General features: G+C 45.7%; 1 protein-coding gene across 2 annotated transcripts in view; it reads right to left on the bottom strand.

The window, feature by feature from the left end:
- The window catches only part of fbn2b (fibrillin 2b), a 127,914-nt gene that overhangs the window by 90,743 nt on the left and 12,727 nt on the right, over positions 1–24,444 (bottom strand). For both annotated transcript variants that reach the window (XM_065009676.1, XM_065009677.1), the window contains exons 3-7: positions 20,062–20,144; positions 19,649–19,750; positions 12,561–12,656; positions 12,330–12,425; positions 3,251–3,448 (exon numbers count right to left, since the gene is read on the bottom strand). In XM_065009676.1, the coding sequence (XP_064865748.1) occupies positions 3,251–3,448; positions 12,330–12,425; positions 12,561–12,656; positions 19,649–19,750; positions 20,062–20,144 (575 nt within the window). The remainder of the gene's footprint in view (positions 1–3,250; positions 3,449–12,329; positions 12,426–12,560; positions 12,657–19,648; positions 19,751–20,061; positions 20,145–24,444) is intronic.

The raw sequence follows: 24,444 nt of genomic DNA, 5'->3' as shown, positions 1-24,444 counted from the left end.
TTCGATTCTTCTGCGCCTGACTTCCCTGCCACCAACACGCACCCATTACACAAATTCCCACAAGATTTCCCACGAATGGATATGAAGCCTCAGAAATAAAAAATCTGGTCATGGATTAGGAGCCACTTCCTATTTAGAAACATATACACCCCGTTCTCAGCATCAATAAAACTCTCTTTCCTTTATCTTGTTAAGTGTGTTCAGGTGTGTTGGCCACACCCACTAACCTGCCACCAGATTAATGAGTGCCTGTTTCCTTTGAAATGGGGTCTGTTTGAATAGACTGAAATTAACAGCTTTGTATGCGTAAAAAAAATCATGGCATAGTAGCTACATCCTGGTGGCACAGTGGACTAATTCCATGGATATAAAACAGAAGATTATAGGTTTGAATCTTACTGGTCACAAAAAAAATAAATGTGTTTGCATGGTTATTGCCTAAGAAAATAAATGTCCAAGGGTCCTATTTAAAAAAAGTTAACCCCAAATAAGATAGCAGTCTTATTGAAAGTATTAAGGAAGTTATTTAAAAACACCCAAATAACTTCAGAGCGTTAATAAAACCTCCCAGGAAAACCTTCAAAGAACGAGAGTCAAATGTTCTCAGAACCTCCCTGTAACCTAAAAACAAACGTCCCAAGAACAGGAACATTTTCACATACAGCCAAAGTGAAACCAAAAACATATGTTCCCAAGGAACCAAATGTGCTAGCTGGTAAGTGTCCCCCTTTGTAAAACATTACATAAAGGCAATCCATTATCATGAGATGAAGGTGCTGCCTAGACATATCCTATTAAAATCTCAACAAAGAGGAAGAGGCTCCAGTCCATGGAGGGTCGTTTGAACATTGCTGGGGGGTGAGGCGCTGTGTTTCATAAGAGGGCACGCTACCTCTACACTCTTAGAAAAAAGGTGCTATCTAGAACCTTAAAGGTTTTTTGGGCTGTCCCCATAGCAGAACCCTTTTTAGGTACAGGTAGAACCCTTTCTACAGAGGGTTCTACATGGAACCCAGAAGGGTTATTTCTACCTGGAACACAAAAGGGTTCTACCTGGAGCTAAACATGGTTATCCTATGGGGACAGCCAAAGAACCCTTCTACTGATACAGCCTCACTGCTTCATCTTATTGGACTTTATGGAGCCTACCCATGGTTGGACTTTATGGAGCCTACCCATGGATGGACTTTATGGAGCCTACCCATGGTTGGACTTTATGGAGCCTACCCATGGTTGGACTTTATGGAGCCTACCCATGGTTGGACTTTATGGAGCCTACCCATGGTTGGACTTTATGGAGCCTACCCATGGTTGGACTTTATGGAGCCTACCCATGGTTGGACTTTATGGAGCCTACCCATGGTTGGACTTTATGGAGCCTACCCATGGTTGGACTTTATGGAGCCTACCCATGGTTGGACTTTATGGAGCCTACCCATGGATGGACTTTATGGAGCCTACCCATGGTTGGACTTTATGGAGCCTACCCATGGTTGGACTTTATGGAGCCTACCCATGGTTGGACATTATGGAGCCTACCCATGGTTGGACTTTATGGAGCCTACCCATGGTTGGACTTTATGGAGCCTACCCATGGTTGGACTTTATGGAGCCTACCCATGGATGGACTTTATGGAGCCTACCCATGGTTGGACTTTATGGAGCCTACCCATGGTTGGACTTTATGGAGCCTACCCACTGGGCACACCACCTCATTTTAACATGGAAATGTGGGTAATATTTGGTTGAGACGCTGATTAATGAGATTTCAACCTTTATTCACACACTCAAAAAGACAGCCAGAAGTTTGTTGAATTACCAAATTGTTATCACTATGCTTTCAATCATCTAAAAGCACAACAAAGTTCAAATGGGAATAAAATGTCAGATATGTTGTATTTCTACGTGTTATCACTGTTTTATCTAATAGCACAACCAAATGACTTGGATTGCAGTTGAGATTACATTCAAAGTACATAGTGCAAGTGATCAATGTTGTTTAATATTCTGCGCAGATTGTGAAGCTCTCCTCAGACCTGAAACCTTTGCATCTTGAACATAAGACATTTATAGTTACATTAGGCAAACCTCAAAATGTGGCCATGGATGTGTTCCCAAACTTAAGGTTGAATAACTACTGTTACATTCATTTGTAACCCTTCATTTTTGTTTTTAATTTTATTTACCGTATTACAAAAATATTCTTGAATTGTGTTTGGTTGACAACGCAACCAAATATATCTTTATCTGAGCCACTGAAAGTTTGATTAGCTTTAGTCTTATTCTTAAACTTTTTCTGGTCGAGATGGATATGTGGATCCAACATATAAATGATTTGTGGATACACAATTTCCTATTTCTGATTTATAAAGTATGGTTACATTTCATTTCCTCTGTTAAACCTACCCTTTGTAATGACTTCGATAGCAACAGTGAATATATTTAGTTACTAAGAGGTCTTCAATAATCATTCTCACGACAGCCCATTGGTAGTAGTCAGTGACAAATATAAAAGATAAGTAAGGCTGGGCTGGTTAAAACCCTGGATGAGAGACCAAATGAATAGCTGTAGATCAACTCTCCACTAGAAGATAGTTTTTTTTTTGATAGTGGATATAACATTGAAGATCTGATATTGTTTCAAATGTATAAATTCAACAACTTTTATACAAGGTGACGACAAACATGTGGTTGAAATTTCACCCTCAAAACAACAGTTTTTCAAATCCAATGTATTTTCCACGTAGATTACACGTCACAATACGCTGACAAACAATGTTGAAACCCGGTGGGTAGTGTGGAGGCAGGGAGGGGCCAGACAATGAAGAGAGAGAGAACAGCCTGTATTTACACAGACACTGGCCTGGGTCTGCTGCTGGAATGTTGATGAAGGAAGGTGAACTTCAGTTCATGTAGCGATGAAATGAGAACTCTCCTCTCTTTCTCCGGCTTTGATGTGTATCTCAGCTCTCTCTTTCTCTCTCCATCTCTCTCTCGCTCTCTCTCTCTCTCTCTCTCTCTGTGTGTGTGTGTGTGTGTTGGTCTCTCTGTATGGGTGGTGGTTGCAGGCTGCAGGAGTTTGGTTGCTTATGGTGACAGATCAAGTAATGGTTATAGTGTTCGTGATGAGGAGGGTGAGTGTGTTTGTGCGTGACTCACTTGTTGAGTTTATTAGACTGAAGATCATCCAGGTGTGTTTATATGCAAGTGTAAAAATGCATGTGTGTGTGTGTGTGTCTGTGCGTCTTACCCTGGCACGCTCCACTGCGGATGTTGGGGATGAAGCCTCGGCGACAGGGGTGAGGCTGTGCAGGGCACATCTCACAGGGGTGTCCCCATGCCCGTCCAATGGTGGCACAGCACAGGGTCTTGGTGCACACAATGCCACTCAGCTGGCCCTGGCACATCTGGTTGTTGACCTGCGTAAAGCAGGGCCCGGTCCTGTAGTCTAGTGGGAGATAAGGAGAAAGGGGGATACCTAGTCAGTTGTACAACTGAATGCATTCAACTGAAATGTGTCTTCCGTATATTACCCCAATGCCTCTGAATCAGAGGTGCGGAGGGCTGCCTTATGAGAGAGAAATAGTCAGCCATTTTCTTGTTTCACTTCTTCAAAATGGCTTTCTGAATGTTCTGTATAACCGAAAGCCAAGTCTATTTCACAATTCTGCTAGCTACGTTTCATTGAATTTGAAGTGTTATTGATATAATAATATAATATAAATATACACTAAATATGTAAGAACACCCTTTAGCAGCATTTAAATGTTGCAGTAGGAGATATTGGGGCCTAAGTCAGAGCAGGCACTGTCTGGGTGAATTTATTTACCTCCCTCGTCTTTAACCTATTTGACTAAATGTACGCTGCTGCTCGTTCCTGGTTAGAGACGTTGGTCCGGAAATGTGTTGAAAAGTGGATTCTCCTATTCATTTGTCTAATGGGATAACTACATTATATAATGGGAGACCCATTTAGTGCTGGTTCCCATGACAAACATTCTCGGTCCAGCCTCAGGTCTGAAGCTGGTCTAAAGGTCTGGTGGACCGTGGTGAAGCTACCACGACCGTACCAACAGCATTTGTAACCTCTCGGACTGTACTGTACTAACACAGATACAGTGTGTCACTGTGTGGAAACAAAGTAATTAGAAGAACACAATGTCCTCAGACTTCAATGGCCACCTTGCTGCGCTGCTCGCCAGGCAACGACCGCAGCAACATAATCTTGTTAACCGCACTTCACGAATCAAACACAATGAACTCATGCTGAAACCATTTGAGCAATATGATTTCCATTCAATCGCACGTAATAAAACTCAAACGGGCCTAATGATGGCTTCTGGTGTGGTGGAAAGGCCTTATTAACTCCAGTAGTGGCGCCAAAGCTAATACAGCATTCATTAGAGGTACTGTAGATGGAGAATGAAATAGAATACAGGGTCTGAGAGGCACTGTCAGGAGGAATGTAACTAACATAAACCCTGGAGAAGTGGTTTAAGTTGATCCTCCTGAGTTCTAAAGGTGACGTACAGAGAGATAGGGCAGATTATTGTGGTCGCGCTGCTCTTATAACTCCCTGGTGCTAAAACTAAAATAAAGGTCAATCACAGCCAGCCCAGACTGAAAATGAGAGAGCAGCAGAAAGCAGAAAGAGTGAGAGAAAGAGAGAGGACAGAGCACCCAGCAACTTCTAACTGTCCCCTCTCCTCTCCTGCTCACACCCATGACCTGACCATCTTGCCTGGACAAGATTGTCCCCCTCCCAGTGGCAGAGACCCACTGGGGCGATCACCGCCATCTGGGCTTGATTAATCTGGCCTGGTCGGCCCTGGTCCAGATGTGTCCAATGGGAACTCTGAATCACTCTGGACTACATCCACAACCCCCCACTAACTAACAAACACTGCCTCTCCTCTACTCTTCTCCCAGTCAACACATTAAAAACTCATGTAAATCAGAATACTCACACTAGCTGGACTCATATGGTCCAATCCTTTATGTCCGTCATGCTTTGATCTGGTTTTGATCTAATCAACGATTTCAGTACACTCTTAGAGAAAAGGGTTCCAAAAGGGTTCTGCGGCTGTCCCCATGGGATAAGCTTTTTTGGTTCCAGGTAAAACTTTTTGGGGTTCCATGTAGAACCCTTTGTGGAAAGGGTTCTTCATGGAACCTAATAGGGTTCTACCTGGAACCAAAAGGGTTCTTCAAAGGGATCTCTTGGGGACAGCCAAATAACCCTTTTTGGTTCTAGATAGCACCTTCTTTTCTAAGAGTGTAGAACTTAGTGGTGGAAATGAGCGAGGACCAATGACCTTTATTGAGAGCTACAGTATAGGGAAGCTGTTCATGCAAAAGGTATGAGATGACTTGGAAGGGAGACATTTAAAATTTAAAGAAAGAAATAAATAAAGAGAGAGAGAGAGAAAGAAAGTGAAAGCTGTGGATTTATCCCTGTCCGGCTGCCATTTCTTTGATCAGCAGTGAGGCCCTGAAAGTGAGGAGGCGCCTGGGCTTTCCCATGGCCAAACCTTTCAGAAGAGCTTTAGACTGCTGGAGGCTCCAGCCAAGTTCAGCAGAGCCCTGTCTGTCTGTGTGCAAACGCCCGCCCGCCAGGCCAAACAAAAGACTGGAGCGATCAGAGAGTTCGCTCTTTTAATGGACTGAATAACAATTGCCACGCCAAGGTCTCTATGTCTCAACGCCACAAGATCCGACTGACTCAGAACCAGACAGGCAGGCCATGCAAGAGGCCATGCAAGTGTGTGTGTGTGTGGACTACGATCAGGGAACATGAACATTCCAGGGCCAGAAGAGTTAGGAATGGGAATGGGGTATAAGGAGGTACTGGCAGAAGTCAACAACATTCAACAATTTGGTCTGATTACAGTTCAAATTGCTCAATAGATCAAAAACATTCACTGGAACCTCCTCTTCTGTATTCTGCCTTTCACCAACACGCCTCCATATTTAGTCACATCTGTATCCTTTCCAGGTATCTCCAGTGTCCTACACATCCTCCCAACGATATGAGCATTCTGAACTGTATGTGTATATGTGTATGTGTGTGTGTGTACATGTATGTGTTTGTGGCTACTTTTGTATGTGTGCACGCATCTAAACTCCTCAAATGTGTGTATAGTAGCTACACTATATATACAAAAGTATGTGGATACCCCTTCAAATTAGTGGATTTGGCTATTTCAGCCACACCCGTTGCTGAAAAAAATCGTGGCACCGTCATAGGATGCCACTTTTCCAACAAGTCAGTTCGTCAAATTTCGGACCTGCTAGAGCTGCGCCAGTCAACTGTAAGTGCTGTTATTGTGAAGTAGAAACATCTAGGAGAAACAACGGTTCAGCTGCAAAGTGGTAGGCGCCACAAGCTCACAGAACGGGACGACCGAGTGCTGAAGCGCATTGTGCGTAAAAATCGTCTGTCCTCGGTTGCAACACTCACTACTGAGTTCCAAACTGCCTATGGAAGCAACATCAGCACAATAACTGTTCGTCGGGTGCTTCATGAAATAGGTTTCCATGGCCGAGCAGCCGCACACAAGCCTACGATCACCATGCACAATGCCAAGCGTCAGCTGGAGTGGTGTAAAGCTCACCGCCATTGGTTTCTGGAGCATTCTCTGGAGTGATTATTCACGCTTCACCATCACACTTCACGAATCTGAGTTTGGCGGTTGCCAGGAAAACGCCACCTGCCCGAATGCATAGTGCCAACTGTCAAGTTTGGCGGAGGAGGAATGATGGTTTGGGGCTGTTTTTCATGGTTCGGGCTCCTTAGTTCCAGTAAAGGGAAATCTTAACGCTACAGCATACAATGACATTCTAGATGATTCTGTGCTTCCAACTTTGTAGCAACAGTTTGGGGAGGGCTCTTTCCTGTTTCAGTATGACAATGCCCCGTGCACAAAGCGAGGTCCATACAGAAATGGTTTGTCGAGATCGGTGTGGAAGAACTTGACTGGCCTGCACAGAGTCCTGACCTCAACTCCATTGAACAGCTCTTGTGGCTGAATGGAAGCAAGTCCCTGAAGCACTGTTCCAACATCTAGTGGAAAACATTCCCAGAAGAGTGAGGCTGTTATAGCAACAAAGAGGGGACCATGATTAATGATTAAAAAGAGGGGACCATTATTAATGCCCATGATTGTGGAATGAGATGTTTGACGAGCAGGTGTCCACATACATTGTGGTGTTTCTGTTACTGTTGTGAACAACAATATCAATCGGCCCTTAAATCTACTTCCGCTTCAGCTGGAAGTGGCTCTAAGAGGCTGAACCCTTCCTTACGACACTCACCCAAACGTGATGATACACTAGAATGCTTCCGTGTAACCCCTGCTTTGAGACTGTGGGAGACTGGGAGGTTTGGGGAAAGTGAGAGAGATAAGCTTAAACGCAGGATAACAATCTCTCTCCAGTGATATAAAATTGGCTTTTGGCACCAGAAAGCTGTGTTGCCTGACTGCTAAGTTAATGGATAGCATTCTTTGAAGCAGAAACCACCACTGTGGGTAAATATGCAGAACACACACGACTGTGGAAACTTAAGTGAACACAGAGGGCTCAGTACCGACACAACCCAATTCTTGCTACCCATTAAAAGAGTACTTTAGGGTCTGTAATCGCTCTTTCAATGTCTGTCTGGCAATTATTTTCTTTCCACAGTTACAATTACTTATCCTCTCAAGTTCATTCTAAAAACAATTTATACTCTAATTCAGAACAAAATGGACTTATCCTGTGTTCAAGTCTGATTCTGCTTCAGTCATCTTGTCACAGTGTTGTTTGGCAAGGCAACCATGTGGCATTACTGATTGGAGAAACAGTCAGGCACCCAGGCTTAAAGCCTCTGGACTCTCCGTCATTGGTACATTGTGGGGACTCTCACTTCTAGGACGCCAACTGATTTTCCATCAAGCAAGATCAAAGGCTGTCCTTCACTGTGCCTCTTAGGACCATTCACAAATTAATTTACGAGGTCATTTTTTGAGGGCAAATAATTTCATTTTTTTTTAAGGGAGAATAATCTAAATTTAGTGCCACTATGAAAAGTGGCTTTCTAACCCTAACCCTTTTAACTTTTCCAATGACACATAAAACATCATTTGGCGATGTCATTAAAACGACATAAAAGGCATAACATGACGATGAGGTAGTTACTGTACTCTACTCATTACAGAGTCACGGATCTCTCTTTCTGGCAGCATGTCCCACTATGCGGTCTCTATGGAGCAAAAAATGTCACACTTTTCTCACTTGAATCCATCCTTCCCTTCCACTGGGGGAGCCGTTGACAGACTACAGGAGGGGGACAGAAATAGCAACACTTCCCCCTTTCCACTCCTTCCCTCCTTTCCATCCCCTCATCATCGGCCTGATGTCATCATGGGACCAGCTCTCCCGTGTTTTCTTCGCTTGGTGTGTTTGGGCTGGGCTGGCCTTAGCTGGGCTGGGCTGACTGTGTGGGCCCATAAGAGTAGTAATGTTCACTATTGGATCTGAGCCTGGTTAATGGACGAGAATCACTGAACACATGAGCAAAACAACTCCCCGTGTCAGCGTTTACACAGCTGCTTTGTAATGAAAGGGCTAGGATCTCCAGGCTGCAGAATGGACGGCTGCAGGCTGGGGGAGACTGGGGTTAGGGTTAGGCTGCAGGTTTAGGGAGGCTGGGGTTACGGTTAGGCTGCAGACTGGGGTTAGGCTGCAGGCTGAAGGGTTAGGCTGGGGATGGAGGAGAACTGGGGATGGAGGAGAACTGGGGATGGAGGAGGCTGGGGTTAGGCGGTAGGCTGCAGGGTTAGGCTGGGGATGGAGGGGGCTGGTGATGGAGAAGGCTGGGGCTGGAGGAGGCTGGGGATTGAGGAGGCTGGTGAAGGAGGAGGCTGGAGATGGAGGAGGCTAGAGTTAGGGTTATTCTGTAAGCTGGAGGTTTAGGCTGGGGATGGAGGAGGCTGGTGATGGAGGAGGCTAAGGATGGAGGAGGCTAGAGTTAGGGATTATTCTGTAAACTGGAGGGTTAGGCTGGGGATGGAGGAGGATGATGATGGAGGAGGCTAAGGATGGAGGAGGCTAGAGTTAGGGATTATTCTGTAAACTGGAGGGTTAGGCTGGGGATGGAGGAGGCTGGTGATGGAGGAGGCTGGGGATGGAGGAGGCTAGAGTTATGGTTATTCTGTAAACTGGAGGGTTAGGCTGGGGATGGAGGAGGCTGGTGATGGAGGAGGCTAAGGATGGAGGAGGCTAGAGTTAGGGATTATTCTGTAAACTGGAGGGTTAGGCTGGGGATGGAGGAGGCTGGTGATGGAGGAGGCTAAGGATGGAGGAGGCTAGAGTTAGGGATTATTCTGTAAAATGGAGGGTTAGGCTGGGGATGGAGGAGGCTGGTGATGGAGGAGGCTAAGAATGGAGGAGGCTAGAGTTAGGGTTATTCTGTAAACTGGAGGGTTAGGCTGGGGATGGAGGAGGCTGGTGATGGAGGAGGCTAAGGATGGAGGAGGCTAGAGTTAGGGTTATTCTGTAAGCTGGAGGGTTAGGCTGGGGCTGGAAGAGGCTGGGGTTATGGTCATACTGCAGGCTGGAGGGTTAGTGTTAGACTGGGGATGAAGGCAGCTGTGGTTAGGATGCAGGCTGGAGGGTTAGTGTTAGACTGGGGATGAAGGCAGCTGTGGTTAGGATGCAGGCTGGAGGGTTAGTGTTAGACTGGGGATGAAGGCAGCTGTGGTTAGGATGCAGGCTGGAGGGTTAGTGTTAGACTGGGGATGAAGGCAGCTGTGGTTAGGATGCAGGCTGGAGGGTTAGTGTTAGACTGGGGATGAAGGCAGCTGTGGTTAGGATGCAGGCTGGAGGGTTAGTGTTAGACTGGGGATGAAGGCAGCTGTGGTTAGGATGCAGGCTGGAGGGTTAGTGTTAGACTGGGGATGAAGGCAGCTGTGGTTAGGATGCAGGCTGGAGGGTTAGTGTTAGACTGGGGATGAAGGCAGCTGTGGTTAGGATGCAGGCTGGAGGGTTAGTGTTAGACTGGGGATGAAGGCAGCTGTGGTTAGGATGCAGGCTGGAGGGTTAGTGTTAGACTGGGGATGAAGGCAGCTGTGGTTAGGATGCAGGCTGGAGGGTTAGTGTTAGACTGGGGATGAAGGCAGCTGTGGTTAGGATGCAGGCTGGAGGGTTAGTGTTAGACTGGGGATGGGAAATTAGAGAGTTGCCAGAGTGGCTGTCAGTCTGCGCTGTAACTCTACCTTAACCAGACTGTCTGCAACACACACACACACATACCTTTCACCAATACTGCTCCTGGGCTCCACACCCGCCAGAGAAACCCATTATATCTGCAGATTTCACAGACATTAAGTCAACAGGGAAAGACAGCACACCTACTGTAAACATACTGTGCTGTCAAAGCACCTCTGGGCTTGGTTTTATAGTAATACCATAGTACCACTAAATTAAACCCTGGGGCAGCGTGAGTCAAAGGTTTATCGAGGTGGACGTCTTTACAGCCTTCACAGGACAGGATAGTACTAATAATGACATGTAAATTCTCACTGAGATGATGGCTGTTGTCTTAAGGAAGTCCTGTATTTATGTGAGAATTAGAGCATATCTTCTTTCTTTGGCCTGATGCTCTGTGGACGATTGAGGAGGAGCAACAGTTTTACAGCATCCTCCAAACTACGGCAGGCGAAGACGGAGAGAAAGACAGACGGGGTAATATTTTTACAGGACACAGTGAGGAGCCAGCAGGGGATCTGACAGGTTGGCACCAGACACACACACACACACACACACACACACACGGGGGCGGTGGGTGGGGGGTTTACAGTAGGGCTGCTGGGGTCCGGTAGTCTGCCTTTTCTCTTAGCACAGAGACGAGACTGTTTGTGCCTGCCTCTGTGTACACAGCTGGGGAGTCCATTTTGACTTTTACCTCCTGCCCCTCCCTCCTCTCCTCTCTCCCTCGCTCCACTCCTTGTCAGGAAATGTCCACGGCACTCCACAAAGAAAAGTTTTTCTGTCATTCCAAGGGCACTTTATTTATTGCCAGATGTCTGCGAAGCTCCCTCTCCCCCAGTGTTGTGTTTTCCAAGAAAACAAGACCCAAGTTGCTTAGGGGGGATGGGGGAGAGTAGAGGGGAGAGAGCAGGGGGAGTGGGGGAGAGCAAAGGGGAGAGAGTAGGGGGTGGGGGAGAGCAGGTGGAGGCCAGGGGAGAGATCAGGGGAATGGGGGAGAGCAGTGGGGAGAGAGCAAGGGGAATGGGGGAGAGCAGGGGTGAAGGGGAGAGCAGGGGGAAGAGCAGGGGGAATGGGGGAGAGCAGGGGAGGCCAGGGGAGAGATCAGGGGGAGAGCAGTGGGGAGAGAGCAAGAGGAATGGGGGAGAGCAGGGGGAGGTCAGGGGAGAAAATCGCAGATCATTTTCTCCAGAATTGACTGTATTGAAATGACATGGACCCAAATCATACTGAGACATAGTCCCACTGAGACATAGCCCCTCCCCCTAACCATTCATCTCAGCTGTAGTTTCTACAAGAGGGAGTTCACTATCCACAACACTACACAATCCAGATTACAATCCCTGGTTAAGCCCCCACGTGTCTGTCTGTCTGTACTGAAGTCATCCTACGGTCACACTATGTCTAGACTTGAAGTTAATATATGCTTTAATAGGAAATCTCTCGACTCCCCATCATTGGTACATGGAGGGGACTTTCACTTCTAGGACCAAGACTCATTTTCCATCAGGCAAGATCAAACACTGTCCTTCACTGTTCCTCTTATCTAGACTGATCTGAAGTTCATATATACAGTAGATCAAAGCCTTTAAAGGTCCTGGCTCACAAATGTCCACAGTACTGGTTGGTGTGTGATGAGAAAGTTGGGTGTCATGTGGCGTCTCTCAGTCAGAGCACGAGGCACTGTTGTGATGTGTCTGTCTGTAAGAGGTTTTCAATAAATCTTGAGAACCAATGGATGTTGATAGAAGAAGGTTTCTTTAGTGTTAAATACCAAATCATTTTGGCTATAGTATTTAGTTTAAAAAATAGTATTTTGGCTACAGCCTTCAACCATACACTTCAAACACATTGGTTTTTAACAATAAAGATCAAGAAACATTCCTGTGTCAACTTCCATTTATTTATCCTCCAAGGTTGTTGAATACCTCTGGCATCTCCAGTCTGTTCCTCAGTTGATAATGTCTGTGAGCAGAAACAAGGGTTATGGGATGAACCAGGATCCCGTGTTGATTATGTAGCCACCTATGAGCAGACCCGTGGGTTTACAGTAGGAGTGAAGTGGAAATACTGGCTCTTACCTCTCTCGCACTGCGGGCCAGTGAAGCCGTAGACACAGGCACATCTGTTGGGCCCAATACAGCGCCCTCCGTTCTGGCAACCATTCTCACACACAGCTGCAGAGAAAAGAGGGGAAGAGGTGTGTTAGGGTTCTGAAACTAACACACACGCGCACGAACACACACACACACACACTCATGCCACACATACACACACTAGCCTGGGGAGTGCTGAGTGAAGTAGATACTCACGCTGTCCACAGTGATTGCCGGTGTAACCCTTCTGACAGGAGCAGGAGTCTTCCTGGCAACTGCCTCCGTTCATACACCTGACGTTACAGCTCTGCACTGTGGGACAGACAGACAGACAGACAGACAGACAGACAGACAGACAGACAGACAGACAGACAGACAGACAGACAGACAGACAGACAGACAGACAGACAGACAGACAGACAGACAGACAGACAGACAGACACACACACACACACACACACACACACACACACACTGGGGTCAACAGATGCTGCCGGAACAACTTGCCTGTGCTAGCCGAGGACCTCGACTCAACCAGCTGGTGGTCACATACACAAGCAATGACCCCCAGGTGCTTGGTTTAACTTGGAACACCATTACAGTTCAACTCCATATTTGTGTAACACTGTTGTACAGCTAGGTCTAGTATCAGACGTGTGCCAAGACTAACAGTTCGTCCAATGGAATTGACATTTGGGTAGTGACTGTCTTTTACATACTGGTGTTTGGGCTCTAAAAGCATTTCAGTTCAACTCAACTATATAAACACTCACTTTGTACTATAACATTTGTAGAACACTCTTACTGCAATTCTGGGCTGTACTTGTGTAGACTTAATTGTATTAGTATATTGTAGAGCACTTTACTGCCAAACAAGGCCCAGGCAGGCCCCACTCCAGCTACAGTATAATCAAACAGATTGTGGAGGCTATACGTTGAGCCAGCTGTTTCCTATAGATGGGAATGTGCTGAGAGCTGAAAACCTCAATTCTGGAGGAGCAGCATACTCAGAACTCAAAGCAGTGAGCTTTCGACAGACTGAAAGACAGGAAAAGCCTGCCCGAAACAGATGGACAGGCAGGCAGGCAGACAGATACACAGACAGGCTTGACAGACAGACAAGAAGGCAGGCAGGCTGACAGACAGAATGACAGACTGACAGACAGTATGTTCGGGGGATGTGGGGAGATGTAAAACAGGACCCCCACTGCTCTGCTCTATCCAACCAGATCTGACAGAGAGCAGCCATCCCAGAGTGAGAAGTGTCAGCAGGCTTCAGTTAGGATGAAGCCTAGCCAAACTTGGCTAGCCGAACCGAACAAATGTGCTTGCATACTACCTTAAAAGACCTTCACTTGAAAAACGGGAGAAAAGCCTGTCCATTTTGAGATGCCATAGTCAGTATACACTAACTCAAAATAGTCTGAATTAACCTAAGATAACTCAAGAAATGTGTAATTTCTGATGTTTTTGCAGAGGAGATCTTAGTAACGTAATTTTATATCTAACTAAGATGGGTGACACAATATGTCTCAATTAAAAAATGAAAACGAGTCGTCTCTCGTTGAATGACAATAAAGACTTTATTGAAGAATCCCTACTGTTGACCAATCACCAACGAAGGGGCATAGACTTCGGCTCCGAACTTCGGCTTGCCTACAGAAGAAATGGTGTGCCTGAGCAGCAGAAAAAACTCTCACTGAAGTCCAAAATGAACAAAAACGTCACAAAACGTCATCTTACCGTGTTATGGGCTCTTAACCAACCATGCTATTTTGTTAGTTTTTTCGCATTGTTCGTAACTTGTTTTATACATAATGTTGGTGCTACCGTCTCTTATGACCGAAAAGAGCCTCTGGACATCAGAACTGCGATTTCTCACCTCAAACTGTACGAAGAGTTGGTCTTCAATGAGTCGGACTGGAGGGACATACTACAGACACCGACCAGGCCCAGATCCCCGTTATTCGATGGAGAAGGAAACTGAGATTTTGCGGAAAGAGATCAGGGTGCCTTGTGAGGATCAGGCGATGAGTGGCTAATCTGCCCTTGCCTTCTGTCCTGCTAGCTCCTAGTGGCCAGGGACTTGAATCCAGGGAAACTTAAATCAGTTGTACCTCATTTCTATCAGCATGTTAAATGTGCAACCAGAGGGGGGAAAAAATCTAGACCACCTTTACTCCACACACAGAGACGTGTACAAAGCTCTCCCTTGCCCTCCATGTGGCCCTCCATTTAGCACAGACTGGAATATGTTCCGGGATTCTTCTGATGGCATTGAGGAGTACACCACATCAGTCACTGGCTTTATCAATAAGTGCATCGAGGACGTCGTCCCCACAGTGACTGTACGTACATACCCCAACCAGAAGCCATGGATTACAGGGAACATTCGCACTGAGCTAAAGGGTCGAGCTGTCGCTTTCAAGGAGCGGGACTCTAACCCGGAAGCTTATAAGAAATCCAGCTATGCATTCAGACAAACCATCAAACAGGCAAAACGTCAATACAGGACTAAGATCGAATTGTACTACACCGGCTTTGAGCCTGCAAACGATTACAGACTATAAAGGGAAGCACAGCCGTGAGCTGCCCAGTGACATAAGCCTACCAGAGAAGCTAAATTACTTCTATGCTTGCTTCGAGGTAAGTAACACCGAAACATACATGAGTGCATCAGTTGTTCTGGACGACTGTGTGATCACCCTCTCCATAGCCGATGTGAGTAAGACCTTTAAACAGGTCAACATTCACAAGGCCGCAGGGCCAGGCAGATTACCAGGACGTGCACTCCGAGCATGCGCTGACCAACTGGGAAGTGTCTTCACTGACATTTTCAACCTCTCCCTGTCTGAGTCTGTAATACCAACATGTTTCAAGCAGACCACCATAGTCCCTGTGCCCAAGAACACTAAGGTAACCTGCCTAAATGACTACCGACCCGTAGCACTCACATCTGTAGCCATGAAGTGCTTTGAAAGGCTGGTCATGGCTCACGTCAACACCATTATCCCAGAAACCCTAGACCCACTCCAATTTGCATACCGCACTAACAGATCCACAGATGATGCCATCTCTATTTTACTCCACACTGCCCTTTCACACCTGCACAAAATTAACACCTATGTGAGAATGCTATTCATTAACTGCAGCTCAGCGTTCAACACCATAGTACCCTCAAAGCTCATTACTAAGCTAAGGATCCTGGGACTAAACACCTCCCTCTGCAACTGGATCCTGGAATTCCTGACGGGCCGCCCCCAGGTTTTAAGGGTAGGTAACAACACATCCGCCATGCTGATCCTCAACACGGGGGCCCCTCAGGGGTGTGTGCTCAGTCCCCTCCTCTACTCCCCGTTCAGTCATGACAGGCACGACTCCAACACCATCATTACGTTTGCTCATGACACAACAGTGGTAGGCATGATCACAGACAATGACGAGACAGCCTATAGGGAGGAGGTGAGACCAGGCCGTGTAGTGTAAGGACAACAACCTCTCCCTCAACGTGATCAAGACAAAGGAGATGATTGTGGACAACAGGAAAAGGAGGACCGAGCACGCCCCCATTCTCATCGACAGGGCTGTAGTGGAGCAGGTTGAGAGCTTCTAGTTCCTTGGCGTCCAAATCACCAACAAACGAACATGGTCCATGCACACCAAGACAGTCGTGAAGAGGGCACGACAAAACCTATTCCCCCTCAGGAGACTGAAAAGATTTGGCATGGGTCCTCAGATCCTCAAAATGTTTTTGTAGCAGCACCATCGTGAGAATCCTGACGGGTAGTCATAGACTGTTCTCTGCTAGACTGTTATAGACTGCCTCCCCCCTAATTACTGTAATTGATCCCCATTTCTCTTTCTGTCTTTACAGGATGTGATTCCTGAGGTGGTGAGGGGATACAGCATCACTGAATTTCCTGGAACCCTTCTTCACCTACAGTTTCTCTAGAACTTCCAGTTACTGTATATGACTCAGTAGTAGCGTTCTGACTAACTGTACACAGCTGGTCCAGCTAACGACCATTCTGACCCCAGGCCTGGCTAGCATCTCGTGCAGACACTTGGTGATGGATTAATGTGAATGCCTTTGGACTACAGGTTTATGGGTTTGTGTACAGGTCTATTCTCACTGGACTCAACCTCAGCTCAACCCAGAGCTCCAGGACAGTTGAACTCCCACAGCATTCAGCCTAATCTCTTCTCAGGCCAACAGGGAAATGAAACATGAAGTCAATTCCAGCATGACGTAATCATGCAATGGTTTCATCAAAGGAGAGTACATTTTTCAAATGTCTCTCATCTGTTCCAAAAAAGTGATTCTAGGTCACAAATGGGGGGGATAGGAAGAACATCAGACATGGTTGTAAACTCTAAGTTTACAGAACCTTTGTGTTACAAACCATTCAGGGGCTGGAGGGGTTCATGTGTTTTCTCTTTAACGGGGGGTTGGTGGAAGTGGAGGGGGTGGAAAGGGGGCGAGATGGCCCGTTCCTGTGACCTGTGCCTAAAGCGCCACACATGCTGAACAACAGGTAGGAGATTGGGGTCCCACAGACCCGGGGAACCACAATGTACCTCTGTGTGGCTGCCCTGTGGGTCGGCCTGCATCCTCCACATCTGTGTGATTTTTACGGGGGTTTGAGAGAGCACAGGAAACTAGTGGTCGTGGGTCTGAACACTGAAGCACTTTATGACTGTGTTCTGTTCTGTATAGGCTTATACGCAGCTCCTGGGAATAGTGACATGTCAACGTCAAGTTCACTATGGATATGCCATGTCGTCAAATACAAGTGCTCATGCTGAAATGTTGACAAACTGTGTCTGAAACGATTCACAGCATGAAGTTTTTCATTGCCATGCAAATCAATCTGCCTTAAGTAACAGTGTAGTCTGGTGAGTTTGTCTGAATCACATTTCCATCTTTCACTTATGGACTTCAGTAAACAAAACTTCATCTGATTAGTAAAGTTAATCAAATAGGGCTGGAGAATCTCCATTCAAATATTTTTTGGGACCAGCTTCATCTGTGGCCCATAGTGTTGAAATGAACTTTGGAAGTGATTAGGGTTTCCAAGGTCTTCAGAACGCTTTCATCTGGGGCTCTTCTGTCTGTGTAATAGATCTATATAATACAACTTCCCCACAGTTGAGCTGTGCTGAGGCCGTTTGGACCCTGTTAGTTGACAGCTGTTTCTGAGGGACTGTGAGGTAACGGGAATTATAGTTCTGAGAAGAAGTCTGACATGACTGGACTGATCCAGGACACAACTTCTCCTCTGGAGACTAGATTATTATGGCCAACGGATATTTATATGGTCTACATTCATTTATTTGTCAGGCACCATGTTGTAACAAATTCTGCGATAATTAACAGATCTCCCTTAGGACAGGTCTCCCTTAGGACATGTCTCCCTTAGGACATGTCTCCCTTAGGACAGGTCTCCCTTAGGACATGTCTCCCTTAGGACAGGTCTCCCTTAGGACATGTCTCCCTTAGGACAGATCTCCCTTAGGACATGTCTCCCTTAGGACAGGTCTCCCTTAAATATGATTTGGACAATCTCAATGGGATGAACTTTATCAATAAAGAATAAATAAATCAAGTTTATTTGCCTCTGTGACGTCTGGAAATGAACCCACAGCTATATGACTATAGCACGTGTATGGGTTAAGATAGATATAAACAGCTTGATCAAAAACATGTTGCTCATTTCTTCTGAGTAGTTACAACCTCTACATTCCAGATGTGGCCTCTGAGCCATAAAAGTACTATCAATAACCTGACCAATGACTACGGTGTCAGAGACTGGATGTAATTAAAGGGAAGGGAAATGCACAGTATTTACCAAAAACTCTATATAGCTTCTGTTAGTCTGAATTACCCAAAGCAGTATTGCAACATAGGAAGGTGTCAAAGTGCTTTGCTTTCCTACTAAAAACAAGCACTGAGACACATAGTGGAAACTGAACAACCCAGTGAAATAGAGCCACAGGTCAACCTACATTATCAAAACATATGGAGGATTGATTTAGACAGAGCAGGTTTTTATGAACTATCAAATATAGCTTTATTGGACAGAAAGTCCCCAGCGCTATACTGCTGACCTGTACGAAACCTGTATGAAACAGAGGCCACGCTTTGACAGAGCCATTTCCCAGCACTGGCCGATTGGTGTATTTATGCCATTAGCAGTCATAAACATGCATGACCCTTGACCCCATAAAATCTCCCAGAAGGCCAGAGAGAGAGAACAGTCTTTATTGATAGACACAACACAGTGTTGAATTACAATATTTCTGGACCCTTTGCCAAAAATCAGACAAAACAAACTCTAGACCTACTATTCTTGTCCTAGTTTATCTGGACAATCCCAATACTGTAAGGCCGGTCTGTAAAAAGCCCATAAACCCCCTGTATGAGAGTAGTGAGTGTGCAGTGAGTGTGACAATCAGTTCTCTACCACACTATGGGAAGCTCCTGCCTCTAGGGCCTCTCTCTCTCTCTGAGGGAAATTACTTCATACTGTTTCATACCACATCACTTGGCTCGGCTCTGCTGGAGGCCTATCTTGTCTATGGAGGGACGTTAGCCGTTCATACTCTGGTTTTGGGAACTGTTTTCCCAGCACATAAAGCTGGTGTTGGGCCTCTCTGGGGCATCTGACCAGTGTGGACTGTGGAGTCGATCCCTGTTTTACACCTCAGGGTCAGACGGGGAGGCCCGCGCTCAGTGCTCAGTGTGCGTTTACAAGGGCCTGAAGGGGCTAGGCCTGACTGACGAGACTGCCCGGGCCCAGCCCAGCTTGCAACACACTCAGTAAGTGTTGTAGAAGTACTTCTCTAAAGGCTAGGAGCCCCAGCCATGTGTATTAATCGTCCCAAACCCTGTGACCCGGAGACTGCCGTCTGAAGCGGCTGAAAGTTTCAGGCTTAGAAATGGGCCATGTTTGAGAGCATCAAAACCATGGTGCATCATGGGTAAATTGTGACTGATCTACAAATAATATTGAGTAGTTATTTATGATGCAAGGTGATTTTTAGATCAGTCAGTCTCAACTCGCCTTTAAAGTCAGCTGCAATGTTGAACGCGCCCATGAATACACAGAGCGACCTAGGCAAACTCAATTTGAGATTTAGCAAATTAGAATGGTGATATTGTCACGGAACAGTGGTGCCAACTTGGATTTCTGTACTTTCCAGTATCTATAGCTATAGTGGTGCATTGTGTGTGTTAGGTTGTCTTGAGTGGTGTTGGGGTGTATTGGGTGGTTTCTGGTAAATTGCGAGATGTTGTGACTCACCTCCGGCACCGGCCCCACAGCTGGGGGAGAGCTGTCCGCTGCCGCAAGTGCACATGTTGGGTCTGGAGCAGAAGCCATCACCACACGAGTTACGGCAGATTGCTGGGAGGAGAGAAACAATGTCATATAGATGTCACAGCAACCTCTACACAGCCAGCCGGAAGAGGATGGCTCCCTTCTTGGCCAACTCTTTCAAATCAAATCAAATGTTAATGGTCACATATTTAGCAGATGTTATTGTGGGTGTAGCGAAATGCTCTGCAGGGTTTTGGCACTTCATTTGTGGGAAACCGCTACACAAATACAATAAGCTTCCATTTGATTTATTGGACTAGCAAAGGCAACCCACAATGACTCAAGTTATTTAGTCATCAACAAATTGATATAATGTAATATAACTTATAAGTACTTACGGACGATACACTGGTTCCCTGCAGGCAGAGTCTTCCAGCCAGGGCAACAGTAGGAGTGGAAGCGAGAGCCACACACATTGGGCCTTCAAAAGGGTAAGACAGGGAAAACAAACTCAGTACTCAAGCCCCAATATAATTTAGGCAAAGTCCTCAACAAATACACATTGTCATGATTATTTTCCAAGTGCTCAGAGACCCGCTTTCACTCTAAACGGACCCAACGTTGATACGGAGCCTCCCAGAACGGTAGACATTTTTAAATGAGGCTTACACAAAAATACCAGTTTGTTTTCAGTCATACTCAATGTAAACTTCCCAAGAAATAGGAGATATTTATAAACACCTTTCTCTAAGCCTCCCTGGTCTCTGGTCTTCTGGCATCCTGCCCGGTACCCCTCCTGGAGTCCAGGTTCTGCCTGCTGATTGGTACTGGGAGTTTTTTATTTTTTATTATTGGACGGAAGGCTGCCCTGACACCTGACACATGTAAGAGTCATCACACAGCTTGGAGTGTGGCTGACTGGTCTGCCAGGTTATCCACAACATCCCCCTGAGGAAACGGCCCAACCACATCTACAGGTCTGTCTCTGGTTTACACATACTGAACCTGGCCTCAAGTACCCTAACGGCCATACTGAATTCTCCCAAACTCTTAGTGTCTTCAGAGCCTCTAATGCAGGGGTACTCAACTACTATTTGGTGTGGATGGATATCGTCCTTTATCGGTGCTGTGGTACAGCGTAGTAACAAACATAGTTGTCCACGACTTAGGAAACATGTTGTTATATAAAATGTACAGTACATGAGACATTTAATTAATTACAACTTCTTTCCAATGTAAATATGCGCAACATTGCATCAACATAGCTGAGGAACAGAAGTGGTTGCATACTTGTCTATGCAAAACAGTGCACTGTGAACCATTGTACATGGGCCTTGAATTTGTATTATTTATATTTCTTATGAAATAAAGTGCATGTTTTGTGGAGAACAAAGGAGAGTTGAACAAAAATAATCATCTGAATGCACAGAACGTCACTGTGGGCCATGCAATATTCATGTTGAGCATCTGTGGGTCATGCAATATTCATGTTGAGCATCTGTGGGCCATGCAATATTCATGTTGAGACACTGTGGGCCATGCAATATTCATGTTGAGCATCTGTGGGCCATGCAATATTCATGTTGAGACACTGTGGGTCATGCAATATTCATGTTGAGCATCTGTGGGCCATGCAATATTCATGTTGAGACACTGTGGGTCATGCAATATTCATGTTGAGCATATGTGGGCCATGCAATATCCATGTTGAGCATCTGTGGGCCATACAATATTCATGTTGAGTCACTGTGGGCCATGCAATATTCATGTTGAGACACTGTGGGTCATGCAATATTAATGTTGAGAAACTGTGGGTCATGCAATATTCATATTGAGCATCTGTGGGCCATGCAATATTCATGTTGAGACACTGTGGGTCATGCAATATTCATGTTGAGTCACTTTGGGACTTGCAATATTCATGTTGAGTCACTGTGGGCCATACAATATTCATGTTGAGTCACTGTGGGCCATGCAATATTCATGTTGAGTCACTCTGGGACTTGCGATATTCATGTTGAGTCACTGTGGGCCATGCAATATTCATGTTGAGTCACTCTGGGACTTGCAATATTCATGTGGAGTCACTGTGGGCCATGCAATATTCATGTTGAGTCACTCTGGGACTTGCGATATTCATGTTGAGTCACTGTGGGCCATGCAATATTCATGTTGAGTCACTCTGGGACTTGCAATATTCATGTGGAGTCACTGTGGGCCATGCAATATTCATGTTGAGTCACTCTGGGACTTGCGATATTCATGTTGAGTCACTGTGGGCCATACAATATTCATGTTGAGTCACTGTGGGCCATGCAATATTCACGTTGAGTCACTCTGGGACTTGCGATATTCATGTTGAGTCACTGTGGGCCATGCAATATTAATGTTGAGTCACTCTGGGACTTGCGATATTCATGTTGAGTCACGGTGGGCCATACAATATTCATGTTGAGTCACTGTGGGCCATACAATATTCATGTTGAGTCACTGTGGGCCATGCAATATTCACGTTGAGTCACTCTGGGACTTGCGATATTCATGTTGAGTCACTGTGGGCCATGCAATATTCATGTTGAGTCACTCTGGGACTTGCAATATTCATGTTGAGTCACGGTGGGCCATACAATATTCATGTTGAGTCACTGTGGGCCATACAATATTCATGTTGAGTCACTGTGGATAAAGTAATCCTTCTCCCCCTCCCCCCCCCCTTAAAATACCTAGATGCACTATTGTAAAGTGGCTGTTCCACTGGATGTCATAAGGTGAAAGCACCAATTTGTAAGTCGCTCTGGATAAGAGCGTCTGCTAAATGACTTAAATGTAATGTTAAATGAGTCACTCTGGGACTTGCGATATTCATGTTGAGTCACTGTGGGCCATGCAATATTCATGTTGAGTCACTCTGGGACTTGCAATATTCATGTTGAGTCACGGTGGGCCATACAATATTCATGTTGAGTCACTCTGGGACTTGCAATATTCATGTTGAGTCACGGTGGGCCATACAATATTCATGTTGAGTCACGGCGGGCCATACAATATTCATGTTGAGTCACTGTGGGCCATACAATATTCATGTTGAGTCACTGTGGGCCATGCAATATTCATGTTGAGTCACTGTGGGCCATACAATATTCATGTTGAGTCACTGTGGGCCATGCAATATTCATGTTGAGTCACTCTGGGACTTGCGATATTCATGTTGAGTCACTGTGGGCCATGCAATATTCATGTTGAGTCACGGTGGGCCATACAATATTCATGTTGAGTCACTGTGGGGCATGCAATATTCATGTTGAGTCACTTTGGGACTTGCAATATTCATGTTGAGTCACTGTGGGCCATGCAATATTCATGTTGAGTCACTGTGGGCCATGCAATATTCATGTTGAGTCACTCTGGGACTTTCCCTGCATTAATGAGAGAAATGACACTTTCTGTCTCTTGCCAATGCTTTGAACTTTGACACAAATGGAGTGAGAGCCACTCTGAGACACTGGTGCAGGTGTTCATTGGTGGGCTTGGTGCGGTATTTGTTTTGAATAAAGTTCATTGTGGAGAAGGCTGATTCACAGTTGTATGTGGAGCCAAACATGGTCAGGATGTATAGTGACAGTTTTTTGAGAACAGGGACATCAGCTGCAGGCACCATCTTTCCCAAGAAAGTGGCAGGGTCACAATCACCAGCCTGCTCCTTCAAAGCCACATTTTCTTGCAACTCTATCAACTACATTTGTAGTTATGCAACATCTACCCATCTGAAGAACTGTTTTGCTTCTTCTGACAACTTTGTCACATTTGTGACCAAGAAGGGGTTCTGGATGAGCAGTAGCAATTCTCTTCCAACAGTGAAGTCATTAAAGAGCCTTGAAGTTCTCCATCAGCTTCTGGATGAAATCAACATGGCTGGGAACATCTGTGTCTCCCTGCGTTTGCACCAGAAGATTGGGAAAGCAGACATGGTCTCCCTGGAGATCACTCTTGAAAAACTCAAAATGTATTCTGGAAAGCACAGACTTCTGTTATCGTATCACACACTGTGTTGACCCATCCCTGCAGCTGCACATTAAGTTGATTAAGGTGTGATGTAATGTCTGTCAATAATGCAACTGTTTCCATCTTCTCCTCATCTTCCAAAAACTCAGAAAACTGAGTTGCCTTGTCACTCTTTTGCTCTAATAAAAAACTTTGATTAACTCCAAAAGTGTTCCAAAACCCTGCCTTTGCAGAGCCATCTGACATTGTTGTGCAGTAGTAAGTCATCAAAACTGGCATTGGCCTCTGTCAGAATGCCTCATAGTAGACAATGTTGTAGGGATGATGTTACTCTCAAAAAGTTGAAAAAAGTTTCATCATCGTTGTCATGACCTCAGAATACTATTTTCCAAGACTGGCACACAGGACAGGTTGATGGATGAAGCAGTGATATGATGTCAGGTCCTCTTTCAAACGTGCAACCAGTCCCCTCCCTCTTCCTATCATGGCTGGAGCTCTGTGGTGATGGAGACCTCTGACTTCAGATCTATCCCCCTCTTTGTCAGCATCCATTTGACGGCCTCATGGATATCCTCTCCCCATGTGTGTGCTCCTGGATTTGTAAAGCCCAACATCTCCTCACATAATGAATTCTTTATTTGGTTATCAAATCTGACAAACACCAGAAGCTGGGCATTATCAGTGTTATCTGTTGATTCATCCACAGCTAATGAAATGCATGGTGCATTCTGAATGGCCTCATCAAGTTGTGAAGTTAAATCTTTGGCTAATATTTCAGT

This window comes from Oncorhynchus nerka, linkage group LG25, assembly GCF_034236695.1.
Source record: "Oncorhynchus nerka isolate Pitt River linkage group LG25, Oner_Uvic_2.0, whole genome shotgun sequence".
Lineage (NCBI taxonomy): Eukaryota > Metazoa > Chordata > Actinopteri > Salmoniformes > Salmonidae > Oncorhynchus > Oncorhynchus nerka.
This window is presented reverse-complemented; position numbering and strand designations above follow the sequence as displayed.